The sequence below is a fragment of the Trachinotus anak genome, unplaced genomic scaffold (genome assembly GCF_046630095.1).
Source record: "Trachinotus anak isolate AG129_WGS33_773 ecotype Australia unplaced genomic scaffold, CSIRO_AGI_Tana_v1 ptg000020l, whole genome shotgun sequence".
Taxonomy (NCBI): domain Eukaryota; kingdom Metazoa; phylum Chordata; class Actinopteri; order Carangiformes; family Carangidae; genus Trachinotus; species Trachinotus anak.
In genome coordinates this window covers 390690-412204 of record NW_027273871.1, presented here as the reverse complement: position 1 = coordinate 412204, position 21515 = coordinate 390690, and the positions used below count along the sequence as shown (strand labels likewise).

At 42.1% G+C, this 21515-nt stretch overlaps 1 protein-coding gene across 1 annotated transcript in view; it reads left to right on the top strand.

Moving 5' to 3' along the window:
* LOC139637624 (protocadherin Fat 3) overlaps window positions 1-21515 on the top strand; it is a 69814-nt gene that overhangs the window by 1056 nt on the left and 47243 nt on the right. Inside the window, exons 2-8 of the mRNA XM_071506466.1 lie at window positions 361-3353; window positions 3451-3585; window positions 4787-4988; window positions 11367-11485; window positions 14164-14362; window positions 19994-20055; window positions 21106-21420. Of these exons, the coding sequence (XP_071362567.1) occupies window positions 384-3353; window positions 3451-3585; window positions 4787-4988; window positions 11367-11485; window positions 14164-14362; window positions 19994-20055; window positions 21106-21420 (4002 nt within the window). The 5' untranslated portion in view covers window positions 361-383. The remainder of the gene's footprint in view (window positions 1-360; window positions 3354-3450; window positions 3586-4786; window positions 4989-11366; window positions 11486-14163; window positions 14363-19993; window positions 20056-21105; window positions 21421-21515) is intronic.

Below are 21515 nucleotides of genomic sequence, written 5' to 3'. Positions count from 1 at the left end.
CAGTATTTCCAATAGTAACAGTGATTGCTCCTGATCGCTGTTATTTTAAGTGGTGACATGATGTGTTTCACTGAGGCTGTGTAAGTGTGCACTGTGCTTTTGATGTGGTTTGTTTAAAGACATGTCAGACTTTGCCTCTGAGCCTTTCGGGAGCAATATTCAGTGTTTGAATGCAAACAGTTTGAGCTCAACATTGAATATGCTATCATATCCCCATGGTGATCAGCAGTGCCCCTGAAATGTCTGTAACTTTTGCCTCACACTTCTCTCTCAGATTTTTAGTGTGCAGAGTACATGTTTCTAGCAACACACCAACTGAATCCAGATCTGTTTTTCTATTCTTATTCTTTCCAAATATAGGGTGACTGGGTGATGGAATAGTGATGAAGGCTAATCGGTGGGGAAAAATGCTTCCTCTACCCGGCGTCTCTCTTCTTTTTCATTTTATTTGCTTCTTCCTCCGTCTTCTCTGGTACCCCTCAACCCTTGCCCAGTTTCTGCCAGAACCAAGGTCAGGACAGGGCCTGCTGCTCTTCACCCAGCCTGCATATAATGCCTCCATCTTTGAGAACTCTGCAGCAAGAACTTATACCAGAAGTGAGGTCAAAATGGGCATCATTCTTGCTCCACCTCGGTCTTTAGACATAAAATATTCCATTGCATCTGGAAACAATGAGGGAATCTTCCAGGCTGAGGAGCATGTGATGGGAGATTTTTGTTTCCTCCGTATTCGCACTAACGGAGGCAGTGGTGCCATATTGAATCGGGAAGTACAGGACAATTACACACTGACAGTTAAGGCTTCTGCCCAAGGAGGCCTAGAGGCTTTAGCCACTGTTTATATCAAGGTCTTGGATACCAATGATCTCCGACCCCTCTTCTCCCCAACCTCTTATTCATTCATTGTCCCTGAGAGTGCCCCTCTGGGCACAAGCATTGGACGTGTAACGGCTACAGATGCTGACGTGGGCTCCAACGGGGCGTTCTACTACTTCTTCAGCAACAAAATTGAACTCTTTGCTGTTCATCCAACCAGCGGGGTAATCACCCTGATGGGTCGGCCCAGGGTGGACAAACAAGACCGATTTGAGCTGGAGGTGCAGGTGGTCGACAGAGGGATGAAACTCTATGGGAACAGTGGTATCAGCAGCACTGCTAGGCTGGTCCTAACTGTGGAGCGGGTTAATGAATTTGCTCCTGTTCTCAGTGCAGTTGCTGTCATACCGTCCTGGACAGACAAGGACCCAGTCTACGCCATTGTGACTGTGGAAGACAAAGATGAGGGAGTATCTGGGGATATTGAGTGGGTTTCCATCATTGAGGGTGACCCCTTAGAACAGTTTGTGGTTGATCGATCGCCTGTTGGGAATGAGTACAGGATTAAAGCATCAGAATTTGTCGACTGGGACACATTCCCCTTTGGCTGCAACTTAACTGTCCAGGCTAAAGACAGGGGTAGACCTCCTAAGTTTTCTAATATCCAGGTTGTTCAGTTATTGGTTACAAAGCCGGACCCAGTGTTTGCAAATTTCGAGAGAGATGTTTATGTAGTCAAGCTAAGTGAAATAGCTCCCCCAGGCACTATTGTAGAGGTGGTGAAAATCTCCCCAGCTTCTCTGAGTGCCAACTACAGCTTCAGCAGCCTCTCAGATCCGTTGTACTTCGATATAAACCCCTTAACTGGAGTTATTACGACCACAAGGCCGCTGACAAGGATATCACAGAATTTCAGGGAGATGGAGGTGGTTGATATTATCAGTCAGCAGCGAGCAAGGGTCCAAATCACCATAGAGGATGCTAATGACAACTCTCCAGTGTTCAACAGGCCGTTCTATGATATTGCGATCAACGAGAGCTTACCTTTAGGCACTGTTGTTCTTGTGGTGTCTGCTGTGGATTATGATAAAGGAGAGAATGGGTATGTAACCCACACAATCAGCGGTGAGCCGTCTCTTCCATTTACCATAGACCAAGATTCAGGTGAGGTGAGGATCACGACAGACCTGGACTTTGAGTCATCAGATGATTTCTATACTTTTGCGGTGCGGGCATCTGACTGGGGTTCGCCTTACAGAAGGGAGACTGAGGTTAATGTCACTGTTCGTGTGATCAATATCAATGACAACCCACCTCTTTTTGAGAGGGTTTCTTGCAGGGGTATGATAAGCCGTGATTTTCCGGTCAGACAGACTATTGTCACCTTGTCAGCTGTCGACATGGATGAGCTAGGAATGGTGAAGTATAAGATAGTGTCTGGGAACGAGTTAGACTATTTTGACTTAAATCCAGACTCTGGGGCTTTGTCACTGAAAAGATCATTAGCAGTGGATAATTTAAAAAATGGGATTTTCAACCTTAAATTGGTTGCAACAGATGGAGAAATGTTCTCTGATCCTACATTTGTGAATGTCTCTGTGGTGAGGGGTAGGATACCATCCAGGGGGTTCAACTGCAAAGAGACCAGGGTGGCCCAGATGTTGGCAGAAAAAATGCTCTCAAAGGCGTCCGCCATGGCTAGACCAAGATCAGATGACAGATATACGGACCTTTTCTCCATGAACACACAGGCTCCACAGTTCGAGGCATTGCCTACTAGTATTCTAGTGAGAGAAGACGTCATTAGTGGTGCCAGTGTATTTCAGGTGCGAGCACGAGATGGAGACACAGGCTTCAATGGACGTGTTCTCTTTTCCATATCTGATGGCAACAAAGAAAACTGCTTCAATATCAACATGGAGACCGGGTTGGTAACTGTTTTGCAGCCACTTGACCGAGAGCGAGAGGATCGCTACTTCCTTAATATCACCATTTATGATCAGGGCATTCCTCAGATGGCCAGCTGGAGACTACTCACGGTGATCATCGAGGATGCAAATGACAATGACCCCGAGTTTTACCAGGACAGCTTCTCGGCTCTTGTTTCAGAAAACTCGGCTGTTGGTATGGAAGTTATTACTATCACGGCATTTGACAGAGACGCGGGTCAAAATGGGCAGCTCTCCTACGTATTGCTGACCAATGTCCCTCAGTTTGGTATTGACAGTGAAACTGGAAGTGTATTTATTGCCAGCTCCTTGGACAGAGAAACTTTTCCAGTATTCACATTGAAGGTTGAAGTGAGAGACAAGGCTGAAAGAGGTACTCGAAGGTCATCAGTGGCTACTCTTAGTATAATACTGGAGGATGTTAATGATTGCGCCCCAGCTTTCATCCCTAGCAGCTATAATGCTCGAGTACTAGAGGACCTCCCACCGGGGGCTGTGATTACGTGGGTGCAGGCTAAGGACCCAGACATTGGCCCCGGTGGACAGGTCCGATACTCCTTGATTAATGACTTCAATGGCACTTTTGAGGTAAGGGGATGTCCCTACTTGTATTGTCTTTACTGTTGTATATGCTGATTCTCTGATTCTCAGTTTATAATGTATGGTATTGCAATGCTTTGTGCAGATCAATGCTGTGAGTGGGGTGTTGAGGATCAGAAAGGAACTGGACTTTGAGAAACAACAGCTTTTCAACCTGACAGTACTTGCTGAGGACAGGGGCGCACCTAGCCTCAGAAGTCAGACGTTTGTGGAGGTGGAGGTGGGTAACACACACACACACACACACACAGAGGCATAAGTATTGTTTGAACAATGGGGGGTAAACACCAAGCGGGAGGTCTTGGGGTCCACCCCCAGAAAATTTTGAGCATCAAACACTGAGTTTCCTTGATTTTCATGAATTTGTATGCACCGCTTTTTGCATTTTCTTTATCAATTTATGGTGGGAATGTGCAGGCACCAGGTGACATTCAAAAATGGAATGCAATATAATACAGTAAGGCTCTCAAAATGTGCAAATAATGCTGGATTATGTTGTCCCCTGCTCTTTTAGCAACCTAGCAAGCATTTAAGGGCAGGCAACATTACCTTAAGATGAGTTAGCAAACTAGCAAACAACTATTACAGGTAAAAACATTAGCTAGTGGCTCACAGGTTTCTTGGCTTTTAGACATTTTGAGAAAAATGTCTTAATATCGGACCTCCTCCTCCTTTTCTCTTGTGGCTGTTCCATGGTTATCAACCTGCCTGCGTTCGCACCAGGCCAAAGGAGAGGAGGAGACACTGTGCTGCTGCTGACTGAGAAAACATTACATTGTGTGTGTGTGTGTGCGTGCATGGGTGTGTGGTTGTATGAGCTCTTAATTCATATTCATATTTTGGGAGTAAAAACAGATCTGGGGCTGAAGAAAAATATACCTGTGGGAGGTATTGTTGCATCTATGAGTTATAAAGTTATAGTGGTCTATGCCTATGCACACACACAACACACACAACTTTGTATCAGAAAAAAATTCTAATGATCAATTTCATCAGTAAGGCATTAACATTGACAGTTTTGTTATTAAAGCTCGCCACATTTATATTCTCAGGGTAGAAAACGGTGTGTAACAGCATTTAGATCAAGGTGCACTAAAACTCCCCAGACCAACCCACAGCAATGAAATATAATTACTGTTGAAGAAGTTGCAGTATGCCCGACACTTGAATTCATTCCAACTGATGGGGGGCAGTTGGGGTACATTAGCAAGTATAAATAAATAACTGAATAGCAAAAATGATTACTTGTTAGGAAATCATGTTGTCAGTGGTTATGAATAGCTCCTTGCCATAATACAGTAAAGACAACATGGTATACTGTTTTAATGCATTTCTGTGCTTACATTCATACTGTATGACATTACAAACATCCTCGCTCAGTTTTCCAATCAAAACTAAAGTGAACCTTTAAATTTCTTCAGGTGGTGGATGTCAATGAGAATTTGTATGCACCCTACTTCCCGGACTTTGCTGTGAGAGGCTCAGTGAAGGAGAACTCTCGTGCAGGCACAAGCGTCCTGACAGTCAGCGCTAAGGATGACGACAAGGGACGAGATGGTGTATTGAGGTACTCTGTCAGAGGAGGCAGCGGACTCGGCACTTTCACCATTGACGAAGACACAGGTGTGACACAAGATCGATTTTGAAGCCTATTTATGTAAAGTGAAAATCCAATAATGTAAAGTGCCACGCTTGGAATATCAGCATCTAAATCTGTTGCTAATTATCGCATATTGTGGGGAAATCTTATCATTTCTTTGCGATTAGCGATGACTTTCACTTGCATGTAGTTGTTGCTCAGCCCTCAGTTTTTATTTTGTTTGTGCATCTGTCACATTGTGGATTTGCATTTCAAGTGATAGAAAGAGAGACGAAACATCACCAGTTGCATGTTTTTTTTGAGTGAATGTGTGCATTAGACAGACAGAAAAAGAGAGAGAGAGAGAGGGAGAGAGGAGTGCGGGGTACAGTCAGAGTCAGTGTGTCGATGGGGCCTCACGTGGGAGCTGTGTACTGGGAGATCATTACTGTAATGAGGGCAGCATGGCAGCAATGTTGGCTGGGCCTCAGGCCGCTCAGTGCGACTGATCCAGTGCTGTGTTCATAACATTGATCAAGGCTCTCCTGCACAGCATCCCCATCCTCTCCAAGTGTAGTGAAATCACTGTGACTTATTTAAGGAGGCCTGATCCAAAAAAAGCACGTAGTTCTCTCCAACTGTCCTGTAGTGTCTAACCACAGCTGAAAACATGTTGATCCAAACAGGAGGCAGTGACTCACTCAGCCAGGGAGAAAATGATTAAAAATAGGACGGTTCACATTAGTTCATATTGTCTCATGTACAGACTGAAAGGTCAACTGTGTGTGTGTGTGTGTGTGAAATATATATATAGTTTAATAATATGACCATCCAGATAAGATCTTGGCATTTGCTATATTTCCATCAGAGAAATAAGACTTTTGTGAGCACAGAGATATTGGCTTGAATCTGAGAGCTTCCCATTGACAGCTCTGCAAATACCAATGTAGAAAAGTGTGCATATTTAAAATTTCCATGGGAACTGAAGTAGGTGTGACTGGTGTGGCTAAGAACTCTCGCTTTCCCATCCCGGCTTGTTGCCGTCTCTGTCTCTATCCTTGGTGCTGAAGCTGTTAAACCTAATCGCGCTCTCTCTCCGTCTCGCTCTGTGTCTCTCTCCGCGGTGCTGAAACATTCAAAGTTTGAGCTCCAAAATCAGTCCCCCACTCACTTATTCTCTCTTCTCCGCATGATAGTGTGGGATAGTAGTCCTGTATAAAGCTAAGAGCTGTGTACATTTTTAAGGCTTGAGGCGCACGTCACTATTTCACTGCTCTAGTCTCTAGAATGTCACAGTTCTGTCTGCAAACAGCCTGTCCTGGGATTTAACCAGATAAACTGCATTACAGCGCAATAAGTAAGTTGTAATAAGTGCTAGTAATGATTTAATCAGTGCTGATCATAACAAGTATTTTATTTACAATTTCCCCACTCATTACTCACTAATTTAATTACCACATTTTAAATGCAGTTTCACTCATGTTTATTGATTAGTTACTTGAGCGTACAGCATGTTTGAAAGATTATTTGTCTATTTCTTTTTCTGTCTGTAAACATTTTATTGTCACTAGTTGCTACTTTTCCAAGCTTTTACATTAATCCCTATTTTTTCTTATATATTGCATTTGATACCATCCACATTTTCATTTTGACTAGTAAAACCTAGTTTCTTACAGTCAAATGTACCTGTCATTATAATTTTACAAAAGTCATTTTGTTGCATAAATAAAATCCTTAGTTTTAATAAAACCTTAAATTCTACCAATTTTTTACCTGATCATGTAACAGCAGACAGATGATAATAAGTTATTATTAACCAATACATCATAACTAATAGACAGGGAATATGGCCAGACTTGACGTAAAATGTGTAGAATTCAGTTAAGAACTATGTGCATTTTACTTATTAGCAATATAAATAAATATATTTTTGAAATTGCAATTTGGGAAGAGTGAAAAATGAGTATTTAAATGTAAATTTTGGCACTAGCAGTTATATAATTACAACGATAATCTATAGTAGTAAAATCAAATATCAATAGCAATTAGCAGAGTAGTGACTAGTAGTGAGAATAAGCAGCGGTGGTTAATTTTAGGCGCTGGAGTTCATTTTAGAGCTTGGTTATAGGGAAGAAATGACAGTTTTGCTCTTCCAGCCTTTCACCTCTTGTCGCTCTGGTCCCTACTGTACATGACTCGCACTGGAGGCCTGTATTGACCTTTAAGTAGGCTAATTAGTATTGACTGTAGTGGAGAGAGAAAGCGAGAGAGGAACAGATGGACGGACAGAGAGAATGTCTATTTCCCTCCCGCTCTCTCTCTATCTCTGTCTCTTCATATAAATATGCATATATACATAGTGGTGTATGGTGTATATACTTACTCACAGACATAATGGTGTACATTACAGAGACGGATCCCTAGGGCATTCTGTAATAGTGATTGGCGCTTTTATTCACTTCAGTATTATAACCTCAGTAACGAGCATCACAGCCAGTGAAAAAGTTTATTGAGCGCAGATTTTCCAGGGGAAATCAGAGTGTTTGTTGGAGCAGAAAGTGAAGGGAGAGGGGAGTGGAAGTGAAGCGAAGAGAGGAAGGAAGAGGATGCAGGGGAGTCTGGAGTAGATAAAAAGTGTCAGAACAAAATACTGCTCTCTTCCTCACAGACATTTTTAGATTTTTTTTTTTTTTTTTTTTGCTTTTGGGATGTTTGTTTGTAAGTTGCAGCTTTTGTTATATAGTTTTTCTCCTAATATAATAAGCAAGTGAAAAGTCTCCGACCAGTGCCATTTTGATATCAGATGAAGGGATACTGTAAGCACCTGCCAAGTTTTCACTCTCATCAAAGTGTTTTATTTCATCTTGTGTACAGTGTAGGAGTCAGTGTTGTCAGGCGCGGACACAGTAGCACTGCCCTGTCCTCCCGCCGTGCATTTAGCTGCCATGTTGAGTGGCTCTGCTCTGACTGCTCGTCAATCTGTGGCCTGACGTGCCACAGCTAAGTATGAGGGGAGAAAGTGCCACAGACAGCGAGATGGAGTAAAGGGGACGGAGAGAATGAGAAAAAAAAAAGAGCGACAAATCCATTTTGTTTAGCCTTAGTCTTAATTTATGGCTTTGCCTTGCTTGTAGTTTGCAAATTGTCTCATGTACAGCCCATAACACCCCCATTGTCTGTCCTATCTGCCATTCATGAATGCTGCCTTTTCCCATATTTTATATTTAGATGTTTAAGATGAGTCACGCCTGTGTGGTTGGAAAGTACAGGGGCTATCTATCAGAAAAGAAGTAGGATCTTCTCTGGCTTAAATCCATAGCTCTCCTGCACTTTGAACAGAAATTGGTATTCTTGTCATTGGTTAGGGGGGAAAGCAAGCCCTGCAATTTCTCATTGGGCAGCTGTCAGAAGCCCTTGCTCCTCTATTAGTGGGTGTGCAAGCTCCAGGATTTGTCACAGTCAGGATAAAGCACTCTTTAAGTTACAGGCCAACACACTTTTTAAGACGTCATCTACTCTGCATTTGTTAAAAAATTACTTTTTTTTTTGGATGTCCTCTTTTCTGCCTCACACGGAGCTATTAGAGATGCAGGGAGATGCACGGTGTATTTTCTCATCAATCTCAGGATTGATTATTTAATATGGTGGCATTAATTAGACAGTGGGAGCCCAAAACCCGTTTCTCAAGAACGGAGAAGTTGAATAGACATGACAGATGGATGTAAACCTGGGTGTACTGTGAACTTCGAGATTAGAAAATGTGCCATGACCCTTCAATATTTTGTTCACTCTTTGAAGTGTGTTATTTATGGTGAGAATGGATGCTGTCAAGTCAGATTTATATTGAATTCACTGAATGCTGCCTGTCGGTCTTAAAGTTCAAAGAGCTTTTGAAACAGCCAGCTCTGTTTTCCTCGTCTCTCTGTGTCGGGCAATCTGACAGAGATGAGATGTGGTTTGAAAAGGACATGGCCAAGGACGACAGAGCAAGGATGTGTTTCAGCAAACACTCTTACTATGCGTTGTGCGTGCCCTGGCCAGCTGCTTACTCATAATCTGACATATGCACACACTTTCTGGTGATAAGGTAACACCTTCGCCATGCAGCTGAGGGAGCCGCAACAGGACTGACTCAAGTATAATACAAGGCCACACAGTCACACCTCAAGTCGCTGATTTGAATGCTTGTATGACTTATCGCATGGGCATGTGGGGGGGTGGGGGTGGGGGTGGGGGTGGGGGGGTGGGGGGGTTCTAGGGAAAGGCCAAGTAATGGAACAGCTGACATCTGCTATATGAGATGAGATCAGGTTAATTTCTCCAGCAGCAAAAACAAATGAATATATGTACACAAGATTAATCTTTGTCTTTTTTAATCTATTCAAGAAAAGATTATTGACATCGAACCTGTCCCCAAAGTCTCTGGTTAGATGATTTTCACTGGACCAAAATATTTCTTTGATTGTTTGTTTTTTTTTTATGATATCCTGCAAAAATGTTTTTAATAGGGTGGACGAGGTTAGGCATGGAATCCGGGCATGTTTACCCCAGGGGCGTGGAGTCTGGGGCTGAAATGTCTTGGCCCTGTCTGCCTCCCTGGAGTTCTTCATTTGTTTTGGTCAAATTAAAAGAATCCCCTATATATTCTTGTTTTTGCACTGCATGGCTCGGGAGAGACAGTGTTTGATGAAATGTGTTGCTGGCGTATCTATCTTGATGCTCTCACTTGTCAAGTGGAACAGAGTAAAAAACACCCAGCCGCTGATGTTGACTTTCTTTACAACTCTGCTTATTTGTAACAGTCATTTTCTTCCACGGTGGCAACGAAGCCGAAATTAAGTTGTGCAAAGTTAGTGCATTAGTATGCATTTGGCATGACAACAGGCCACCCAACCAGCACCAAATATTAGTCCTAAGACGACTAGCACTCTCTCTAATACTGATTCTAATGGTAACACTAACACAGTGAAAGTCTTTGCAAAGGCACAAAAATGCACATGGAAGACCATAAACTCACTAACGTCATCAACGTCAACCAGTTTTTAGTGATAAAAAGTAGGGCAGATGGACATGGAAAAAAAAATCATGTTGCGAATACGATATGACGACATAATAGGTTTGTAGAGCGGAGCATCTCTGTAACACCACAATACTTCATTTATGGCATGTCGTTACACATATTTACCTCATATTTACATATTACCACATTTGCCTCATCAAAAAACTCCAATTCCTGCGATTTGGATAGTGCACTTGACCGTCTTGTGGTTTCGATAATATTTTGAATAATTGATTGTTCAGCCCGAATAGAAAGCGTAATTGCAGTGTTAAGGTTTAGTTAAGCATTAAAAGAGACAAAGTTAATGTTCAGTCACTCACATGCTCAGTCTGAGCCTGGTCTAGCATTTGGTTTGAGTTAATTGTTTGTGTACTCATGCAGAGGTGCATGCACTCTGCAAGCATTGACAAACAAGCACTATATCTCAGCTCCTACCGATTTGCTTCAACTTAGTGGAAGTCACAAATTCATATGTTTGTGGGAGTATCTGCCTCGTAGATCTGATGGAAGATTGTGTGCATCAACTGCATCAATTCAGTCTATTTATTCCAAGCGTGACTTATTTTCTGTTGATAAATATATATATATATATATATTTATGTAGATAGATAGATAGATAGACAGGTTATATGTTTTTGGTCCTAAATTAGTTTTTTTTTTCTTCTTTTTTTTATAAACTGTTTGACACTCATGACCTTGCTCCATTGTGCTTCAGCTCTCTTGGTGATGTATAGACATGACATAAATTGACCCCTAAAACTTAAAATGGGAACTCACGTCGCGTCTGAGGGTGTGTGTCATTTGTCTAGTGTTTACGTGAACAGTCCCGCATGACTGATTTGAAAAAAAAGAGACACCGATGTGTCATCCATTGTGAGCGTTCTCTTTGCCCCTTCAGAGGTCACTAGAGCTGTCAGCCACTCATCTTCCTTGAGGCCACTAAACACACGCCAGTCAATGTGCGTGAGTGTCTGGGTGTCTGTGCGCGTGTGTGTCTTTATCGTCGTAGGGCAGTTCAGGGTACATTTAGCACTAAGAAAACAGCAGCGGGAGCAGTTTGGTCAGCTGCGATTAGCTGTGGAGAAGCTGAAACATTGAAGGTGACCAAAGCGGCGCCACTTATGCCTGTGAATGTCACTGAAGCCAGGGCTCAAAGTTTACTCTAAATTTATGTCTTTGCCTCTGGAAACTTGGTATTCAGAGACTTTCCCCATGAGATCTTTTAGGGTTGTATTCTAGTGATGACACCCGGACTGCCCCTGCACACATGCTGACACACACACACACACACAAACACACCTAATTGATATGTATTCTCGAGCCCAAGTAACAACCAAATAAATCTTTCTCTCTGCTTCAACAGGCGTGATTTACACTGCTGGCATCCTGGACTGTGAGACCAAAGACTCCTACTGGCTTACTGTCCACGCCACAGACAGAGGGGTTACACCCCTGTCAGCCTCTATTGAAGTCTTCATCCAGGTACGCACATTCTGCTGCCAATACTCACATTATACTCTGCATACATAAGAGGCCTCATACAGAAGGAATGCCTTTTGATTTTTGCACGGAGATAAGCATGTGCTTGAAATGGCAAGCAGCAGTTTGCAGTGAAAGTCGGGGCTGTGTATTTCACTTTGGTGTCGTTTCTGATAAAAAATTCATCCGTGGAACATTAATCAGTCACAAAAATTGGGCACACAACAACATTGGGCTTAAAGTGGCAATACGCAACTTTCATCACTGAGCGTTTCCAAGTGGTATTAATGTTGGTACTGCTGTCACAAAGAAGAATATAGTAGGTTTCACCCTCTTCTCGTTTTAAAAAGGTCACCACCAGGAAATGAGTTATTTGTTTAGATTATCAAATGGACAATGAATGGTTTGTTTCTGGCTGCAGCAATATGACTTCTGCTATCAGCCTGGCTCCTGTCCGAAGCAAGAAACAACCGGAAGAATCCGATTTTGAACCTGAAACCCAGATCCTGTCGCTGTGATAAAGGCAGAGTAAAACACCCAGTTGTGTGAATAAGTTACTGATAACCTACTGAGCTTTTGCTGGATAGATTTTCCACAGTTACTCCGGTTGCTCCACTGACTGTCATTTCCACTTCCAGGTGGAAGCTACGTATAGCTACCAGGGAAGACAGGGAAAACTATCTCTTTCTGTAAATTGCACCTTTGTTTTTCTGTGAAATTTCATGTCTGCTGGCAGACAGAACTGCATAGTGGAAGCAGGGCTTATGGGGAACCAATCTAAATGCTGATGGTGTCATTATTCTATTTCCATTACACTGTGCAATCCTCATTTACTTCATAATGATGAGGTAAAACGAGAAAATGTTTCAATCTTTGATATATTGAGTGTAAATGTAAATTACAGGCAGTTGAATTCTGAATTTGCCAAAAAATGTATCAGAAAAAATGTACCAGTAGTAGTAGCTGGATAGTAAATAGCAAGAATCTACTGTGGAATACTAATTGTGCTAATTGGCCTTTGCCCGCCAAGCCATACTCATGGGTTTGCACAGCAGCTTCCCAGGAATCACACTCTGCAAAGGAGCATGCCTTTTGAAAGTGTTCATTCAAGTCCACGGGGAGGGATTGTTTGAGACTTGAAAGCTAGTTTGGATGGAGGATTCCTCGCTTTATGGTACATTAATTATTTCCACCACATCCGACCACATTTTTGTCACAAAAGATTCAGATTCAGGCTTTTGCTGTATATTTATTATACATACCACGCTTGGTTGTACACCCAGCACTGCTGACGTCAATCAGTTTTCAAACATCTTCAAACAACTTCTCACGTCTTTCTTCTCCGAAAATGATGACATTTCATTAAGAGGTGCTGCCAACGGATTTGTATCTGTCAACATGTAACTGCAGGCTAGTTTTGCTACTTTTATTGTACATTATGGCTGAGTGTCACATCCAAAGTAACAGTATGTAACTGAAGGATCAGAACAAGCTAATGGTCCTCCTGTGCAATGCTCAGTCTGTAAGAAAGATAGACAATGGCAGCAATTCTCTGCCTCAGCTTCGGTTTTATTTGGCACTAAGTAATTCACTGTCTAAACCCTCTAATACACAATACACTCTCCCTTTTGGGAAGAGTTCAGTAGTGTATAAAAGGAAAAAAAAAACCAACAGCCTTTTCCTGGCTTCGGGATATTCAGGTGTGGTGGTGTGATCGGGTGCTTTACTCCCCGCCTCTTCATCACACACGGCAATAGGGAGATTAATCAGGCGCAGGTACTCCTCATTCACCGGCTGAACCATCTTGGCTCTCGGTGCCTCCCAGCAAACACTCAATCAATGCTCTGTTTGCCATAAATATTCTAGATCTACACTGTAAGAGGAGAAATTAATTTGCAGTGCATTTTAAGTGTGACATCTATGACATTTTCTGGTAAGTCAATTTCCATTTTGTGATTGATAATGGATAACCCGCAAACCCAGTCATGCTGCATCTCATCAGCTGTTGATTAGCAAAGATATTCAAATCTGCAGACAGCAACGCCATAAATGCTGATTTAGAGGGTTATGTTTTATCAACAGATATAATGCTAGTTCTGATCTATCTGAGGATCCATCTATCTCTAAAGAGGACAGTTAAAGACCCCCTACGATGGAAATCAAGTTAACATGTCCATATGATGTTTTTTTTTAATTTTTATATAATACAAGAAATATCATGAGTGACATAAGCAATCAACGCCATGGCTGCACAATTTATCTTGGAACTGCAGTGAACCAATGACAGTCTCATAAAAATGGATTCAATCAGTCAGGGATTCATATGTCGTATAACTAAGGAACCAATCCTGTCAACCTGCAGAGGCGGGGGCGGGGCAAAATAACTCTTGAAACTTTGCCAGTACAGAAAGCCAGAGTTTGCATCAGCATAACCACTAACACTGTGTCAGCCCCTGCCAGATGTAAGCTAAAAGATGCTAACTACGCTAACTGCTCTGATTTGTCTGCTAGCCACCGATTTTAGTCACAACAAACTCCTCATCTGATTCTGGGTGTGACTGAGGCTCAAACAAACAACACTGCCTCCTCTCCCTTTCTCCACTTTCTCTCTCTCTCTCTCTCTCTCTCTCTCTCTCGCTCTCTCTTCTGCTTCTTTTTCCTCTCTTCTCTTTCTCTCTCAGGTGGAAGATGTCAATGACAATGCTCCGCTCACCTCGGATCCCATCTACCACCCTGTCGTGATGGAGAACTCTCCAAAGGATGTGTCAATCATCCACATCCAGGCGCAGGACCCCGACCTCACTGCCACACCCAGTCGTCTGAGTTACCGCATCACTGCTGGCAACCCGCAGAATTTCTTCTCCATCAACCCAAAAACAGGTCAAACTCACAAACAGACATGATTTTAAATTAAGATATTATCTTGGCAAAGTAATTGGTTTGATAATGCGGTAGATTAAAATCATAATAAGTAATATATCTTTTTAAAGAACAAATAATTACACCAGACTTTTGTGTTTATATGTCTCTGAAATGACTCAGATTTTCTTTCATCATGCGCCTCCTACTTCATTCACAGAATAAAAGGCTTTGGTTCCCACACAGCAAATTAAAGAGACTTTTGTGCCCACACAGTCAAACATCTAGGACACTGATGAGCTGTGCAGACAATCTTCTTTGCACTCTTAAGCAAATATTACTTCCAGCCTTCTTTAGGGGTGTAAGCTCTTTGCGGGAAATTAGTGAAGTTAGTTTTTATTAAGCCAGTGTGTGGGTGAATATCTTCTAATCATGATGGAGGTTTACATTAGTCAGAGCAATTTTCTTTCCCATTACCTATGTATATTTCTATGTATTCTGTGACATAAAAACAAATCATGCTCTTCTCAGAAAGTTTTCTCAGAAAAGCAAAAAAAAAAGTCTACAGGGAAAAACCCAAAGCTGAAGCTGGCAAAAAAGGTTTCTGGAGCATTAGCTGGGATTTGGATTTAGGTTTTTATTCAGAAAATACTGCCAACTACTATAAGCCCCCTCTACTACATATGGGATCAAGATGGGTCCTTTAAGAGTTTGAGCTTATGAAAATGATATTCTGACAGCCTGTGGTTACACATTGTCTTTTGTGAGCCTGTGGAAAAATACTGCATGGGAGACACCAGTGCAACGAGATAAAATTTGCACGCTGCCCTTGATTCATACCGCAATTTTAATTTCTATGGCATATGCAAAAAGAAAGAAATACCTGTCTGTGTTGTGAATAAAACTGGAAGGTAAAAATGACCTAATTTACATTTTAGTCATCTGGTATTTCTCCCTTTGTCTAACTGTTTTGAGCTGTAAAGACAGGATCGGAATTTGTGGGTGTATTTTTAAGGAGTGCACAGATATAGCGATGCACTCCCACATTCTCAGACTCATAGAGTAGATTCATGATTAAAACTGATGCAGCAGAACAGGAGATGTTGTTTTTCTAAGTCTATGCATTCTTCTTTCATGTTAAAGCCTTCCACCTACATTACCCACAATCCAACGCAACTGCTGACAGGTTGTTTGGAGAGTCAGGTCTGTTATGTTAGTAGAGACTTAATGCAGCTACAGATTTCTAGTAAGTTTACGCGCACAGAAACCAACCAATGCAATTAATCAAACTTTATGCAGCTTCTTTTGGATTTTATACAACTTTTTTCACATATGCAGTAGTATTCCACAAGACCTTTAAGTTCCCCCTTAAATTTCTGCCGCAACATTGGAACTAGATCATTTGTGCACATATTTTGCTCATAAATTCTCAAAATGAATCTTGAGTCATATCTTTTCATCATTTCATTTGACGTGAATTGCACGTTTCAATTCCTCATGCTTTTTTTTTTTTTTTTTTTTTTTAACAGGCTCGCAAAAGACGATTTACAGCCGCTGCCTGTGAACTGAATATCATCTCACAACATTACGCCTGTACATAATTCCAAAACTCAGAATCTTTTAGAGCCTGTGTAACAGACAGGATCTCTGTCAGCGCCTGTCTTGATCCCATGCTTTTCACAGTCGTGGTGCACTTTAAACAGATTTTTAAAAATCAGCTCTTATTGTTCAAGTGATTCTGGTTGATTGACTAAATGTCCATGTTTGACAATCAAGGGAATTATCACTGAATACAAACATTATTATCAAAGCAAATGAATTCAGACACGTGTCAGTTTTGACTGCCTAGTTTGAAGTGTGGGGAAGTCCCCCGTGCATTTTCAGTACAAGCTTCGCTTGAAGCTTCCATTAAAGAATTATTGAAGAGGTGAAATGTTTTATTCAAATCCAGTTGAAAAAAATAAATCATTGTGAAGTCTTTGCTGTCTCTCTGCCCTAGATAAAGTTATGAGTTTTCCAGTAAACAACAAAAGGCAAATATGCACTTTTCAGCTGTTGCAGGGACCTGTGTTCCAATTCAAAGAAATGTCAATATAATGATCAAAAACTGATGGCCTGTATGAAATATGCATCATGTCAGTTATCAAGTTAATGGAGGAAGGAATTCCCTCATGGGGGGCTGTTGCATGTTCACTCTGTTTGTGAATCAAAGTGGGTATCTATTCCGCGTCCTCTGTTTGTCTCTGAATACGCCTCTGTGCATTATAGCATCACAGATAGATAATACAGACACAGTGTAGGAAGGCAGACTGGGCTGAACCACGGTGAGGAGTCTAATGCTGATTCTAACAGGGACACGACTCATTTATATGTAAACTGAGCTGAACACAGCCATTTCTTGAGCCTTTAGAATCCTTGAGAGTAAAACATGATGCAGGTCAATGTGTATCTTTATCTGCTTTGGTGAATGTCATCAATGCAGCTGCATCTGATGCTCAGCTGATTAGATCACACATTCAACAGCGCTGTGTGTGTGTGTGTGAGACAGAGAGAGGGAGAGAGAGAGAGAAAGAGAGCTTGTGTGGCGATTTAATCATATGATTAATAGGTTACAGCGGTGTGCTAGAGAGGGCAGCTCTGTTGCAATGAGCCGATGAAGATGATGCTGCCTCATACATGAGTGTGTGATCCACGTGTGCTCGTGCATCTCTGCCTGATCCATGACACACAAATCTAACAACTGCACAAAAATAATTTGCCTTTGTGTGCATTTGTGAGAGTGTATTTGTCTGTGTGTGAGATAGTTGTGTGTCTCGGTTGTGTGTGTGTGTGTGTGTGTGTGTGTGTGCCACAGGGGAGTGTTTTAGCCATCTGAGCCCTCCTGTCTGTGCCAACGACCCAGACCCAGTATTTTGTTATCTGTTACTCATTAATGCCAAACAAGGGAACTCATATTGATGACTATCTTGTTGACACTGTGATAAATGAACTTTCACTGCAATACTTAGCAATTGTGTTTCACACAGTCTTTTTCCATCAGAGGCCACACATCAGACTGGCTTCCACCACCTCTTTCTTTCAAGCACAATAAATGACATAGGGAATTTTTTTTTATATATGTGTAGATAATACTATTCTGCAGTTTTAGAAAGTCCCAATCACGAGGTGTGCACCTGAATACACAAGTATCATGATTTTCAAAATAATGGGACTGACAATGCCGGTCTATTAGTTTGGTAATGAGACATGCATGACTGAGAGTTGCATTCAATATGAATCACTCCTCACTGTTTACCCAGTCAAAAACTTTCCATGTACCAGAGTGATTTCATTGGATAGATGAATAAACAAAGCCCAGCTGATTGATTTGCTTTCATGAAGCAGCTGCCAGCCGCACTACAACCTGCTCTGAAAAAAAAACAACAAAAAAAAAAACAACTAAACAAAAAAAAACCAAGTCAAGTTGTTTTTCAAAAACTAGATTCAGGGTGGTTCGAAGTAATACATTTTTCAACTTCAGACTGGAAGTGTCAGTTTGATGGGTTTGAGGTACTGAAACAATTCCCAAAATGTACTGAAGCAGAACTTTGAATGAGTGCAAAGTGTGTAAATGTGCAGTGACAGCTTACAGTGCTGTGTGTTCATCTCTGGGTGTGAGAGTGAAGCCTACTGCCTTTTGGGGGTGGGGGGGTGGGGGGGTGGGGGGGGTTGTGGTGGTGAAAACAGAGCGGATTAATGTTGACACAGGGTGTTAGATGGAGTGCTTCTTGTACAAGCATGCATGTTTGCTGAGTGCCATCATGGAGTCATGGTGGCTGTGTGACCTTTTTTGCAACCCCTGCTTGATTGTATTGGTTTTACTGCACCAGTATCTAAACAGACACCGCTTTGAGTCTGTGATCAACAATGAGCAAAGGCCTGAATTTGATTTTGAAATCTCAAGTTTGTCTTTTTAATGTTGTCCCAGCCAGAAATGGTTACGAGAACTATTCTCTATACATGTCCAAGAACCAGGCTGTGAATCGACGTTAGTATATTTTAGAGAGGAGGAGAAGTCTAAAGATTCGAAACAGGCCACTGGACCATTACACAAGTTTTGTATGCGTGTGAAGCCGTGAGTGGGGATTTTTAAATAATTTTTTTCCTGATGTCCAATTTAAATGGAGGATTGTCCAGCTGCAGATGCGCCTCGAGCTGCAGATCATTGATTTTTATCAGAGTTGTTACTCGCCCTGTGTCCTGCTGAACAGCCCCCACCTCCCCCTACCCTCTCTCCCATTCTCTCTCCTGCAGCTTGTGACCGCCGCTCTAGATTCACTCCTAATTTGCTTAATTGAAGTTAGCCTGCGTGGCAAGCTCAAGGTGACACTGCGATATGTGGAGGCACAAGAGGAGTACGAGTGTGTGTGTGTGTGTGTGTGTGTGTGTGTGTGCCATGGTTTTAGTCTTATCCATTGAGAGTTGACTGCACCGATATTTTAAGCATCCAAAATAATCCTGCTGAACTGCAATGCTTCATTACACCGAAAACAAACACATTATCACCATTCAAGCACAGTCAGTGTAATCACTCCTCGTAAACATCCACACAGAAATGATATTAGAATATACATATTTATATATATATGTATGTGTGTGATTGTGGTTATTTGTGCATGCATCTGTCTGTGTGTATTGATGTCTTTATTTGCAGTGCATGCATCCATGTAGTTGCTCTGTATTTATATATAGTTCAGCAGACAGATGAATTCTTTTTCTACTAGAAAAACAAAATAATTCAGCTTCAATGCCTGTATCAGTGTGTCTTTTTCAGTCTTGTATCTTTGTATTAGGATAAAATAGATCCAGGCTGGGACAAATGTGCCTATTTCACTGTGTTTGGATGCTCTTCTGAGATGTTGAATAGTACTCAAGGAGCGTGATCAGCAGCGTTCATTTCTTTTGGAAAACAAATATCATCTTGTGATATTGTTAAACTGTCATATAATGGAGAAGAATCTGCTTATGGATCAATGCCTGCATTTCCTTGTTTGTCTGATAGCCGGAATAATGTCTGGGGAACTTTTGATTTGTTTAAATCACAGAGTTGTTACTGACTAAACCCAGCCATTATTGATTAATGCAAACTCTGTGTCAGTTTTGATTTTTGTGTTTGTGTGTGTATATGTGTATGTGTATGTGTGTGTGTGTGTGTGTGTGTGTGTGTGTGTGTGTGTGTGTGTGGGTGAGTGGTGGCATCTTCTGTTTTTGCACAACAAAAATGGAGCTGCAGTGGCCGTCGTGCTCTCTGATGCAGCCTGCTTGCGTTTGTCAAACCGTCCAACCATCGTCTGAATAACCTGGTTCGATCAAAGCTATTATCAATAGCCCTGCTGTCCTGGTGGCATGCTGGCCAACTGAATGACCCTTAGCTATACTGCGCCATATGACCATGTGCCAAATGCCATTGCCCCTGCCAGAGCTGTAGGCTATGGTTTTTAGAGCAGTATATGTGCGTGTGAGGAAACACATGTGGGCGCCAGCTTGTTCCTTTTTTTTTTTGTGCTGTTCCCTCTAAATGATGAAGAGAGTCTGACTGTAACAGCAGATCTTTATTAACCTTGTATAAATCTGTGTTGGTGTAATCCAGAGTTGCTCTTTTGTCATTTTTAGGGCTGATCACAACCACCGCGAGGAAACTGGACAGAGAACAACAGGCAGAGCACTTCTTGGAGGTACAGTAAAATCTTAACAGTGTTCACGGGTTTATGGCATTATTATTTATCTGGCTCTGCCACCTGCCACAGCCCACTATTAACAGAGACAGGGTGGAGGACAAGCCTGGCAGGCCCTCAAGGCTCCATAAACTGTGATGAATGGCTGTAGTTTTGGGCCCCAGGTTTAGGATTTTCCAAATGTAATCATTCATCATTGGTTATCTTCCCTAGTCAGGATGAGAGCAGGGAGGAGAGGAGCTGGTCTGCCCAGCATTTGATAAGCGCAGACACTGGGCATACAGATAGGTCTGCGATTACCATTTCACCTGCTGCTCTGCATGCAGATGAAGCGGATAATCAGAGATTCTCGACTTTAGAGACACGAGCAAACTTCTACTTTCCCAGACTTTTTCTCCAACTTATTAAATTCTGTTGACTCTACAAGCACTTTGCCCCTTAGAAAAATGGAATAACCCGCAGTTGACCCAGAGTATTGCGGCGCGGTATTTTGTTTCTGTAAAGCCAATTGACTTGTCTGGGCTCGATAACTCTTTGTGCTGCTTTGTTCAACTCCAGTACTTAAAAAGACGCCAGATTATGACAATGGACTACAAAATGAGGGGAGCGAATGTTGTAGAAGGACACTTTTATCTATAGTAAGACAGTATGCTTTAACAGTCACGTCTAAAAAGAGTCGAAGATTGGGGGCAGAAGTCTTTGTTGGTACATCGTCCTGTCCTGTCTTGTCCTGAGATTTAATGGGACTGCCTGTGCCTGCATGCCACCCACTGCTCCGACCGCCTGTAATTAATAGTCTAGTGAGCAGTCAGGCTGGCAGCAGCGGTGTTCACCCTGATCTAATTGATCAGTGATCAGACCTCTGCCTCTGCCTCCAGGGGATCAATAATACAAAGAGATTTTCCCGTGAGCTCAGCCCCACGTGGCCCTGCACTCCACAGCGACGTCCACACAGGGGGGAGCCAAGATTTAAGATGTTAATAAATAAACACCTTCACATATCATGAAACAAGTTCAAAAGACAATGAGGCACTTGTGTGTTCTCCTCAGGTAACAGTTATAGACGGACCGGTGACCACCCGCCAGTCCACCGTGTGGGTCATAGTGCACATTGAGGACCAGAACGACAACCCGCCCACCTTTCCGGAAGTCACCTACCGCATCAGCTTGCCAGAGCGAGACCGAAACAAACGTGGTGAACCGGTCTACCGCGTCTTTGCTTATGACCGTGACCTGGGAGCCAATGGCAACATCACCTACAGCATCGTGGACGGCAATGACGATGAGAAGTTCACTATTGACCCCAGGACTGCTATGGTGTCATCAAAGAAGATGGTTACGGCGGGAAGCTATGACATCCTCACTGTGAGTTCTTATTTACAGTGTTTTAAATATTTAATGTGTTATAGAGTTAGTGTTAGTGTTATAAATAAAGATAACATAAGATGACAATAAATCTA